This window comes from Abrus precatorius, unplaced genomic scaffold (genome assembly GCF_003935025.1).
Source record: "Abrus precatorius isolate BTA unplaced genomic scaffold, Abrus_2018 Scaffold11, whole genome shotgun sequence".
NCBI classification, from domain to species: Eukaryota; Viridiplantae; Streptophyta; class Magnoliopsida; order Fabales; family Fabaceae; genus Abrus; species Abrus precatorius.
Window position 1 is genome coordinate 22,578,107 of NW_020874303.1, and position 13,309 is coordinate 22,591,415.

Below are 13,309 nucleotides of genomic sequence, written 5' to 3' on the forward strand. Positions count from 1 at the left end.
TGTGACGCATGCTATTTTTATATTACATGTATGACATGCATCTAAAACTACCCTTCTTAAAAAATATTTGTGGAAGATAATTATTTTAGTTATTTTTTTAGAATTTTGTATTATTTTATGAGAGAAACACACATTTGACTTTAATGGGATAATGTTTTATTTCTTTAAAAAATTAATTAATTTGTAAATTTTTGAATCATGTAAAATTATTTAAATATTTTTTTATATTTTAAAAATTTGTAAACGAGTCCTTCAATTTCAAGTAGTTCTTTACCTGTATTTTTGTTAGAGTTTAGTTAAAGGTCTGTCAAGTAGATTAATTTAATTAAAAAAATAAATGATTCAAGATTTATTGAATAATTAAATTAATAACCTGATAATTAATTTTTTTACTTAATAAAATTATAATGGAAAGAATTAATTAGAAATAATTTGAAATGTATAAAATTATTTAAAAATAAATAAATAAATAAATTCGGGAGTTATAAATTAATTTTACTCCCTTCATTGAAAAGGTGCAGGACAGACTCACAGGACGACAGACAGAATCATGTGAGATCATAAAAATATTATCCATCCAACGTACTCACCCCCAATCAATAAAAGTAAGACCCTTGTTTAGTGAGTTTAAGTGATTATCAATAATAGTTATTATTTTTAACATAATCAATATTATTTTAATTAAAATTTTTAAATAAAAGTAATAAAATTAAAAGTCTATTTAAAAAGGCAAATTTACTCCATTTTGTAGAAAATGAAAAACTTTTACCTCTAAAAATTTTGAAAAGTGCTTCGTTTAACCCGGAGACAAAGAAGTCTTAAGTTGCTAGGTAGCGTATAAAATTATCAATGTTTTGATGGATGTTTGAGCTTTTTACGGTGTCTATATTAAAGGACAGAACGAAACATTTATCATATGCATGGTTTCATTGACAAGAGTAGCTAGAGTGGCCACGCGTTGTGTAAATGCATGCAGATTGCAGCATCTATTTGAAGGTGGTAGACCTTCTATTGCACCGCATGCACCTCCTATAGCAAAGTGGCACTTTGAGTTTTCATTTCATCAGCATCTAAAATTTGTTCTATAAGAAACATCAATCTCTCACTTCTATTATCATCTCTCATTCCTTAGGATTAGAACTTTGAAGAGTGAACAATGAAACTAAGTCCGAGAGAAGTGGAGAAACTAGAACTGCACAATGCAGGGTACCTTGCTCAGAAACGCCTAGCTCGTGGTTTAAGACTCAATTATACTGAAGCTGTAGCTCTCATTGCCTCTCAGGTGAGCTTCCTTTTCTCAATCAATGTTATGTTGCCTTCACACAAAACTCATTACACTGAAAAAGTTTTTTTCTTCTTTTTTTTCCCTTCTGAGATTATCTAACTTTCATGCTTTTGTTTTGTTCTGTTATAGATTATGGAATTTGCTCGTCAAGGTGAAAAGACTGTGGCACAACTAATGTGCATTGGGAGACATCTATTGGGAATGTATTGTATACAATATGTCAATTTTCATCAACTAGACACACTTTTTCTTCTTTTCTCCTCCCTAACTAGATAACAATTTCATCTGTTTATGAATGGACTCCATGTTTTTATAATTAATTTGTGAACTAGAAAAAGCTGATGAATGAACCATTTTAAACAGGAGACAGGTTCTTCCAGCAGTTCCCCATCTCTTGAATATGGTTCAGGTATTTGTCTCACTATGGCAATTTAGTCAACCAATAAAAGCACTCACAAATGGCTTTGTAGGCATTGCTTTACAATTATTAGTTCAGTTAGCTTGTTACTAATGACAATCTTCCTTTTGGCTGCTATAATCCAACGTATATATATATATATATATACACAAAACAATAGTATATTTCATCCATAGGTAATCTCTATATATATATTGTGGGTCTGAAATCTTCAAATGACTAACTGTATCTCAATTTTTGTCGTAATTTATCTTAGTACTCTCCCCTATCCCTCTCACTGAGATAGTGATTTGCAAATTTTGTAGTCATTATTAATTAGTATTAATTGTATATTTAAATTTGAACATAGGTTGAAGCTACCTTTCCCGATGGGACTAAATTAGTCTCAGTTGATAATCCGATTTCATGTGAGAATGGAGATCTAGAACAAGCATTATTTGGTTCTTTTCTGCCAGGTTTGCTTCTACTTTGATTTTGAAAATTAATATTGTCATTTTTTACATATCTCTGATGAGTTTTTTCAGCTGTGATCAACGCTATACGTGTCTTTGCTTATGCATTTTATCAAACTAGACTTTCCGAACTGTGTCATTAATATTCTTTTATATTCCTTTTGAATCGTTTTATTTGCCATTTTACAAAAATAACACATAAATTAAATAGTGTAATTAATATTTTCATTTTTAACTTTCTAATACAACTTTTATCATCATTTCTCTTTTAAGTCTGTAAAATATTTAAGAATTAAATATGTAGTGTTTTAATATTTAATATTACAAATAGTTTTTTAACTTTTGCATTTATATCATCGTTTAATTTTTTTAAAATTTAAAATAACTCAACACTATCAATATAAAAGGCACATTAAACCCATATGAGACAACTAAATTGTAGCTAATACTAAAGAAAAGTTATAATAAAAAAAAATGCATTACTCATTATATCAAATAATAATTAATCATCACCTTAAATTGAAGTTGACAATTATCTAAAATATATTATTTTTATGTTAAATATTATTCATTTATTTTTAACTTTTAAAATTTTTTTGGATACTCACAACAATAAGACTTTAGACATATCTACCTCTATATATTAAATATGATTATTATTCTTAAACAAGATTATTATCTTAAACGCGTGTGTTTTTAAGATTTACTCTCTTTCTTGTTATATCATGTATAAATTCTCTTACATTGAGCATTTAATTCTTTTATATTCAATCTCGATTTGAATTTTAAATTTTTTATAATTTATTTTTATTTTTTAAAATTTTTCAATTTAATGTAGTCATATTTAATATAATAAATATTTATTATTAATAATACAATATTTTTAAGAATTTAATAAAATTTATTTAATTTAACAATGATCTGTAATATATTTTTAAATATTTATTTTAAATTTTCTAAAATTTAATAATATTCATGTAATATTAAAATAACTCACTAATAAAATGAAATAAAGAAAATATTATTTTTTCTGTTTTGGATCGTTATCAGCATTTCAATTGTTTATTGATAAAAGAGCAACATAATGTTTTCTAATTTTAATATTTAATTTTGGAAGGTTAAAATCCCTCTGAAGTGTTTTTTTTTTCTTATTTTATAACTCCAACACTTAAAAGTGAATTGAAGCATATAAAATGATATTTTTTTTATTGAAAAAAATATTTATTATACTTTATATCTCTAATGAAATCAATGTTTTATTTTAAAAAAAATAAAAAAATATTATTATTATTAGTTGTTTAAATTCAATTTATAGGTTAACAAAACTCTTTCTTAATTGAGTTGGGACGAGAGGGTCATCTATGAAGTAATTTGAAGCTAAAAGTTATTGATAAAAGATTATTTGACTGTTCAATGATGGTCTTGCAATGTTTTTTTTTATCTTTTTTAGCTAAAAGCCTAAAATAGCTTAATTGAATTTGATTATTTGAAACATGTACATAACCAGTTTCAACATTGCTCCAAAATGCTTAATACTCCTCTTAGGCATTCATCATCTATTTGGGTAAGTGGGGCTCAGCGCTTGGTATCTAATGTTAATATTTCTCTCACGAGTTGTTTTTCTTGTTAGTATTAAATGCTAATTGAATAGTAGGCAGCCTTTCCTTATAAGCACTTTCATAGTTTATTGTAAATGCCCCTCAACCATAATTTAATAACACACACAGGGACATATACATATCAACCAATATATATTCCTTTTTGGCTCATGCTCATCCAAAATATTTTGAGATGACACAGTAAAGCTTGGAAAGCAATTTACCATCCAATTAAGTTCGCTCATAAGGTTTAAACTTTGAACTTTAGGCTTGAGTTAATTTTGGATTTTTAAGTACATATTTGATTTTTTTTTCTTTGATCAATTTTGGGTTGGTTCAATCTATTTAGGCATAAAATACAAATTCAAGACAAATTTAAGCTTAAGTTTTGCAGTCCAAACAAAGCTCAACTGGGATTGAGTAGGCAGTTTTGGTTGCTCTAGTTTGAAAAGCTTTAGTAGAGTCTGCATATGGTTGTGGATATGCACAAGTACATGTTTGATTATGTTCTTACATTAGCGTTTCTCTTGATGGGAGGAGAATGTGTTTGCAGTACCTTCACTTGACAAGTTTCCTGAGAACAAAGAAGACAATAAAATTCCTGGTGAAATAATATGTAAAGAGGATTCACTAATTCTTAACCCTTGGAGGAAAGCAGTAATTCTCGAAGTTGTCAACAATGGAGACCGACCAATTCAGGTTTTTGCCTTAAATTGCCTACAAGATTTTTGCCAGCGTTGTGCCTCCCACCTTCGCATTTTAAACAAAAAGTTTACTTTTCTTTCTTTTGCATTACAATGTCAAATTGATTTATGCAATGTTAAAAATACTTTGGAGTTGCTCTAGTTACATGTCATATTACTTTAACTTCTTGTAACATATGAAATAATTAAATAATGCCAGAGAGTGTCATTCCATTGTACTGGTTTCCTTACATTGTTTATTTGACAATTTCAATGGTTTTCAAGGTCCTATAAAGACTTCAATTCGAGTATGTGCATGTTGCTGACCCCTTTAAGTACTGTTATTACAAATGTAGATTATTTTCTTTAGCTTTGATCTACTACTATTTCATGAACCAGAAGCTTTAGAGTTTCTTTCTTGTCAGATCAAATATTGTTACAATTTGGAAAGTTATCAGAACAGTAGGGGTTCAAATATCCAAGCAAATTGGTTTCTTGTTAGCTTTTCCAAGATAATTGAAGTAAACATTGCAAAATATTGGTAAAATATTCAGGTAGGTAGCCACTATCATTTTATCGAAGTAAATCCCAGCTTAACTTTTGATCGAGGGAAAGCCTATGGCATGCGCCTCAATATAGATGCAGGGAGTGCTGTCCGTTTTGAGGTGAAATTCTAAACTGTAGTAAATTTTTGAATTTATTTTATTTGATAAATGTGAACTGGTTTAACATGTTAAGTAGTTGAACTTTTTCATTTATTTCTAAATGAATAACCACAAGTTTATTTACTGTTACAAGCCAGGGGACTGTAAAAGTGTTAAGCTTGTAAGCATTGGAGGTAACAAAGTCATTAGAGGAGGTAATGGCCTTGCTGATGGTCCAGTTAACGAAATTAATTATAGAGCAACAATGGAAGCTGTGTGCAAAAGGGGGTTTGGACACAAGGAAGAGAAAGATGCAAGGTTTATTACTGAAATTACTAAATAATACATATCTTAGCTTTATGCTTTAACATTTTCGCATTTGAGAGAATGAATGAAGATATTTTGCATCAATTGTAAATTTCCCAGTGAAGGTGTTACTGAGGGAGACCCTCATTGTCCTTTCACTACAAGCATTTCTCATGAGAAATATGCTGACAAGTATGGTCCAACTACTGGTGACAAAATTCGTCTTGGTGACACTGATTTGTTTGCTGAAATTGAAAAAGATTTTGCTCTCTATGGTGATGAATGTGTTTTTGGAGGTGGGAAAGTTTTAAGAGATGGAATGGGTCAGTCATGTGGGCATCCACCAGATATCTCTTTGGATACTGTTATCACAAATGCAGTGATAATTGATTATACTGGAATCATCAAAGCAGATATAGGTATTAAAAATGGCCTTATTGTTGCTATTGGAAAAGCAGGAAATCCAGACATTATGAACGGTGTATCTTATAATATGATCATTGGGGTAAGTGCCCTCCCAGGAATCTGAAGTTCTGAGCTAAATTCATACACTATTATCTTGACACAACTGATTTTCATGTCATGATGTCATCCATATCTAGGCTAACACTGAAGTTATTGCTGGAGAAGGGTTGATTGTAACAGCCGGGGCTATAGATGTTCATGTGCATTATATATGCCCTCAATTAGTATACGAGGCCATAGCAAGTGGTGAGATTTTTAAATAGAAACAATTTCGAGTGAAAGAGTTCATTATGGTACCTTTAAATATTAATGAATGCTCATCTCATGAGTTAATGACAGGTATGTAGATGGCATCTTTGGTAGAAACTTTATCAATTCGTTGTCTTTTTGCTTTATCTATGTGTTGAAGATTCTAGTTTTGATCAAATTACTTCACTTCCTTAGCACCAACCATTCTTGATCCATATTATTTCTTGGTTTTTACAAAAGCAATATTACGTACTCTGTTTGACTTCCTAAATGAAAATTCTTCTTACATCACCCATTTAAGTTCTATTTGGTTATATTAGACCATAAAAGATCATTCGAATCTTTTCTGTTAAAAGAAAACCAAATAATTGATAAATTGTACTTTCTCTCCCTCATTTCTAGTTAGAAAGGTTGTATTTGTTGTTGATATTTAAACAGAATGATGTTTTCTAATTACTGGATTGCATGATTGTGGTGTGACAGTCCACTCTAGGACATTTGATAAAATTTTTCTTTAGGTATAAGTTGTTTCTTTGATCTCTGTCTCAAAACAAGCACAACACAATTTATCATGATTAGATAGATGATGATTTGAAAAACAATTCATAGTGTAGGATTTTTATTGTTGATTGTAAAGCTGCTAAAATTCCATACCAAGGAGAACATAACTATTCAATGTAGGTTGGTCACATTTGTCTTATGATTAATACTCCTAATCTTTTGTTGAAGGGGAGATCAATTGTTGCTTTACATTGCTCCGCTCATCTCTTTTTCCACACGGTAGACATTAGCCTATGCATATGAATTTGATTTTGTTTATTGAGTTCTTCTGTACCTTGTGTGTAGGCATCACAACATTAGTAGGAGGTGGAACCGGACCAACGGCTGGAACACGTGCCACAACTTGTACTCCGGCACCGACACAGATGAAACTAATGCTGCAATCAACAGATGACCTGCCTCTAAACTTCGGTTTTACTGGCAAAGTATGTTTTATTTTCTCCCTTCTATTTATAAGTCATGCTTATACTGCAAGGTTATAAAGTTATTTATATTGTTTATTGCTAAATGTTATGTGATGGACCTTAAGAAAACCTCTCTTTCGCTCAAATAAGACCATTAAACTTTTCTTTGGTTTCTTTAGGGGAGTAGTTCTAAGCCTGATGAACTACATGAAATAATCAAGGCTGGAGCAATGGGACTGAAATTGCATGAGGACTGGGGATGTACACCAGCAGCAATAGATAGTTGCTTGACTATTGCTGAACAATATGATATCCAGGCACAATTTTCTTCAATACATTTTCTTTTGCAATATTAATCAATATATGCGGCTTAACTTTATGATAACAGGTTAATATACATACTGACACCTTAAATGAAGCTGGATTTGTGGAGCATAGTATTGCTGCATTTAAAGGAAGAACTATTCATACTTATCACAGGTATATGCTAGCTTCGAAGTTGTTTCCCATGTTTCAAGCTCAGACATGACATGTAAAATTCATTATATAAGAGTATTAGCATAGAGAAAGGTGCTGACATATAATTTGTTTGTACAACATTCGTTTCTTACTTCAATTTTTTTTTCTTGTCTCCTATAGGAATAGTGAGTTAGGCACGGTTTATACTGCATGATCACATTTTGCAATCATAAATAAAATTTTCAAACATAATTGAGATTTTGTTTTCTGGTTTAAGCTGTACTTGGTTGATTCTTGACTTTTCTATGTTGTTTACTTGAGCAGTGAAGGTGCTGGCGGTGGCCATGCTCCAGATATCATCAAAGTATGTGGTATGAAGAATGTCCTACCCTCATCAACAAACCCAACACGCCCTTTAACATCTAATACTGTAGATGAGCATCTTGACATGTTGGTAAGATGTAAATATGTTAGCAATGATACACATTGTGCTAGCATTTGGTTCTCAATTTTGAATTTTGTGACATACAGATGGTCTGCCATCATCTGAATAGGGAAATTCCAGAAGATTTAGCTTTTGCACACTCAAGGATAAGGGAGCAAACAATTGCTGCTGAAGATATTTTGCATGACATTGGGGCAATTAGCATTATTTCTTCTGATTCACAAGCTATGGGTCGAGTTGGAGAGGTCCTTCCTTTATCCAAGTTCAACCAATTAAATAATATTTTATTCTTGACTCATTTTATTTTGGAAAAATAAATAGGGTGCTTCATACATTTGCCTAATTAATGTAATCAAAATGATATGATGTGTGTCCTTACTCCTTAGCATTTCTCTGAATGTGTTTTAGGATTTGTGTCACTATGTACTATGGAAAATGTTTCTTGATCAGTAGAATTATGTCTTGTTGTCATGTCAATATCACTGTTTGAAATACATGTTGCAATTTCTCATTCCCACGTTTGTTTTTCATTTCTAGGACTAGTAATTGTCAATGAAAAATTTCAGGCTGATGTATGTTGCATTATTTCTTCCTTAGGTGATAAGCAGAACATGGCAAACAGCTAGTAAAATGAAGGCACAAAGAGGAGAACTTCGGTCTGGTGAATCATACAATGACAACTTTCAAATCAAACGATATATTGCAAAATACACCATAAATCCAGCCATAGCAAATGGGTTCTCAAAATATGTTGGTTCGGTTGAGGTATATATAATGTTTAATGCTTGCTCAATTTAACCAAGCATTTTCTTTAAATAATTTATTATAAACATATGTTTAAATCATTTAACTAATTGAGGTTAGCGTCTGGTATTTTTTGAAAAAAAAATTACAATTAGAGATGATAATGGGTAAAGTATCCGATGGGTACCCGCAAAATTTACCCACAATGGGTAGGGTATTTACCCGCCATACGGGTATGAGTGTGCGTAAAAACTCGCAAAATTTAATGGCGATGGGTGTAGATATGGGTATCTAAGTACCCACCCCGCCCCATACTCACACACACACACATATATATATATATATATATATATATATATATGCTTGAACTTTATTCTATAATTATGCATTAAATTTTTGTATTATTATATTACTTATATGAAGTTATATAAGATTAATATAAAAATATATTAAATAATAAAGTAAACCAACAAATTTATTTTGGTTTATATTTTTAATAGAAAAATTTATTTATTATTTTATATCATTTAATTACTACATAGTTAATATGAGATTGACTTTTTAAAAAATATTATTTATATATGACACACATAAAATATTTTTTACACAAATATTTTTGTTAATAAAATTATATTGACATTTAAATCATAAAGTGAATGATAAATAATAAATATATTATAAATATTTTATAAATTTTACAATCACCTACCGTTACTGTAAAATTATTTTTTATTAATAATATTTAAATTTTATTTTTTATATTTTAATTTAAAATAATATTTTTTCATGTAACATATGTATTACAAGCACAACTATAATCTATTGAATCTAAATAATAATAATTTTACTATTTATTCACGTTTAAAGAAGTTTTTGAAAAGATATAAATATAAAAAATTATTGTTAATTTTTATTTGTTAATTTTTTTCAGATAAAAAAGTATAATTTTTTTTATATACACATTTATTTATTTATTATAAAATTTTATTGTAACTATTTATCTTTTATTCAAATTCTTTCTTTTAAAATTTATATACATTATAAATATTTAATTCATTAAAATAATTTTTTAAAACTTTGTATTTTTGATAAAATATTTTCGTATAGTATATGAATTAAATATACTAGTATTAATATATATATATATATATATATATATATGTATATATATATATATTATTTTAATTAAATTTATTATTTTTCTTACAATTTTAAATTCAAAAGTTAAAAAAAATATTTTATGTATCTACTTTCTGTTGTTAGTATTGAACTTCTCTATTCTAACTCTATTCTCATTTTCAATATCTGTCTCATTAAAACCTAATAACTATGAAACATTATTCATTAGAGTTAGTTGTTAATACCGTCACAAGAGGTCACCAAGTGATCTCACATGATGTCACAACCATTGTACAGATCTATTTCATTGTCGTTCTGACATTGTCAATTGATCAAATCTCATACAAGATAGGGTTAGCACTGACAAATAACTTGTGTCTTTAGTTTGCTTATTGTTTCTAAGAATTTTAGTTTAGAAAATTATTATATTAAGATACATTTAACATTTATAATCTTTGAATATTTGTTTTTTATATATGTTTGTACCTTGTTCGACAACTAAATATTGAATTTTTGTATTATTATGCTACTTATGTGAAGTTATATAAACATATTTTTTTTTTATAAATTTTTTTTTGTCAAACAAGCACATGTAATGGATACAAGATGAGTAAATAGATACCCAAAGAGTACGAGTACGAGAATTAATGTTCATATCTAAACGGGTATAGAGCTGAGTATGTATATTTTTTTAAATTGCAGGTATGAGGATGAGTACTATAGTACCCTATCCATTATCATCTCTATTTACAACATCACCCAAAAAATGAGAAGAAAACTAAAATGCAAAGAACTGCACACGTATTGGTCGGTAGGAATTTAATAGAATAGTAATAGCAAACCCTTATTTTAGAATTCAAACTTCCCTATTTTCTACTAATATGTACTCTTGCGATCTTCATTTTTGTATGAACATAGTGACAACTAAATATTTGTATTTTCTCAGCTATTTCATGTGGCTGAATTTAAGTGGTCTTTGTTAAACTTTTTTCTTTATTAATTCAAATTAAGTCATCTGACTAATTATGCATCTAAGTATTATATTTATATTTTCTCTCATAATTTAAGTTCAAACTTAACATAGCAAAGTAATCTTCATTTTTTGTCAATACGGAGTAAAATAATCAGATGACAGCTATATAGCTAACATTGAACCTTTCAATTTTAGCATTATCTAGATCCCTGAATTGATGGGCCTTAATTTGCAGGTGGGAAAGTTGGCTGATCTTGTGATGTGGAAGCCATCATTTTTTGGGGCAAAACCAGAAATGGTGATCAAAGGTGGTGTGGTTGCATGGGCTGATATAGGTGACCCAAATGCAAGCATCCCCACGCCTGAACCGGTATAGTTTTCATGTTTGACTAGATTTCCTTGAGCTTTAAAGCTAGGGCCCCATCTTGTTTAGTCTGTTCTAGTTTATAGAGTGCTTAAACGCTGAAATGGTGTTATATATCTCTTGATTTTACCCCAAAAGAATTGAATCGCCTATGGCCCACTACTTTGGAGTCTTTCAATTTTCTTCAGAGCACACTAATCTCCTCACGTGAACTAATAATGCATTTAGAAAAATTAGAATTTAGATCCACATTTAGTATGAAGTAACATAGTATGATTATATTTGAGAGAGAAACAAATTTTATTGACAAAGACCTACCATAATTATTTGTGGTATTTAGTAATTAACTTTGATACAAAAAAATGTGTCTTTCTCTCCTTAACATAACTATATCTTGTTACTAATTAACATAAGATAATATAAGTTCAAAAAACTAGTTTCCTTAATTACCGACCTCAAATTCAAATCCCAAGACAAATAAGCTAATCTCCTTGTAGCAATATATGGTTAGAGTTAGTAGTCGTACTTCCTCTTCGTTACACTTAAAGTTTATCAAATAAATGTGTGAACTTAAAAATTATGTAGGATATCTGAACAGCGACAAAAGTCAAATGTATTATACTAATGTTCGTAAACTTTTTGATTGTTGAGCTATTGATATTTTGATGAAACTACTTCAACTAAACTTACTTAATATTGTAGGTGAAGATGAGACCTATGTATGGAGCACTTGGCAAGGCTGGCAGTGCTATATCCATAGCCTTTGTGAGCAAGGCATGGAACCCCCTATCACTCACACATTACATGAACAACTTGAGTGTTAGATTTTGTTTATCTTAAAATTACAAATTCAGATTGTTGTTGTTGTTTCACAAACAGGTAGCTTTAGACCATAAAGTAAATGTTCTATACGCACTAAGCAAAAGGGTGGAAGCTGTCAGCAACGTGAGGAAGCTAACCAAACTGGACATGAAACTCAATGACACACTTCCAGAAATCACTGTGGACCCAGAAAAATACATAGTTAAAGCAAATGACGAGGTTCTCACCTGTTCTGCAGCCACCACTGTTCCCCTTTCTCGAAATTACTTCCTCTTCTAAGTATTCCCATAAATAAAGGTTCAATATGTTTTCCTTCTATGGTTTTAATGTGTAGCACTATGCTTAAGAATTTCGAAGTTCCTTTACTCATGTTCATATGAATTTTGATACAATAAAGTTAAGTGTGTTGGCTTGCTTTGTGTTTTGTTTTCTTCTTCTTAAGTTGCGCATAATTTATGTTGCGGTGAAGATGCGCAAGATATTATTAAAGCGAATGATAAAATGTAGTATAATCATGTAAAAATAAACCCCCCAAATCAACCTTTTAAGTACTAATGTCATTCAAACTACACATTCAAAGGTTATATTTAGAATAAGATTGTTTAGTGTGTAACGTGTGTAAACTTGAGTTAGAACGAACTTGATTAGAATTATTTCTTTAAGTTAATTTCAAGTACTATGATTTATGATTAAAAATTCTCTTTTTAAAAGTACATATATGGTAAAAATTAATATAATTTTTTTAACTCAATACAAAAGTTATAATTTATTACGTTAGTTGTGACGTAAGTCTTAAGACAAAATCAATTTTAATTAGGGCCATTCAAATATTATTTTTATTTTTATTTACAAAATCATATTAAGTAAAGTTAATTTTATAATTTGCATTTAAACATTCACTGAATCAAGTTTCCATCAATTTTCAGTAAGTTTTGATCAAGAAACGTGATTACAAAATCAATTTGAAAGCCTGTTAATGGTATATTTGAAAGGAAGTTTTTGGAGAGGAAAAAAATATTTTTCAATTTTAAATTAAAAATTATATATTATTTATAATTATAAAAATATTATGAATACATTAAATTTATATTAAAATATTTATTTAAAATATAAAATTTTCCTTTTCCTCTACTCTAAAACTTCTCTTTTCAAATAATTCCTAAACCTAAACCTTTTGAAAGGTGTTGTCAAAGAAAATTACAAATTAATGTCCTGAGGATATTAATTGGGAAGTTAAAAGTATTTTTTTTATTAGAAAGTATAATGCTATGTTATCTTTAACATTTTTAATGCATCTTCGATGCAATTTGTAATGAAA

The 13,309-nt window shown here is 29.1% G+C and overlaps 1 protein-coding gene across 1 annotated transcript; it reads left to right on the top strand.

The window, feature by feature from the left end:
- The first annotated feature begins 1,156 nt into the window (after positions 1–1,156).
- On the top strand, positions 1,157–12,270 carry LOC113855355 (urease). Its single transcript, XM_027486971.1, has 18 exons — positions 1,157–1,282; positions 1,415–1,488; positions 1,649–1,694; positions 2,053–2,158; positions 4,307–4,452; positions 4,991–5,101; positions 5,235–5,398; positions 5,507–5,891; positions 5,989–6,097; positions 6,947–7,086; positions 7,245–7,382; positions 7,454–7,545; positions 7,849–7,978; positions 8,056–8,214; positions 8,567–8,734; positions 11,041–11,175; positions 11,872–11,943; positions 12,049–12,270. Exons 1-18 carry the CDS (start codon positions 1,157–1,159, stop codon positions 12,268–12,270), a joined length of 2,523 nt encoding a protein of 840 aa, XP_027342772.1.
- The last annotated feature ends 1,039 nt before the right edge of the window (positions 12,271–13,309 follow it).

Excerpts from the sequence above, each read along its gene's own strand:
- LOC113855355 (XM_027486971.1), top strand. The coding sequence starts at position 1,157 with ATGAAACTAAGTCCGAGAGAAGTGGAGAAACTAGAACTGCACAATGCA. Across the intron at positions 1,489-1,648 it reads GGGAGACATCTATTGGGAAT|GAGACAGGTTCTTCCAGCAG; the intron begins GTATTGTATACA and ends CATTTTAAACAG. Across the intron at positions 5,399-5,506 it reads AAGGAAGAGAAAGATGCAAG|TGAAGGTGTTACTGAGGGAG; the intron begins GTTTATTACTGA and ends TAAATTTCCCAG.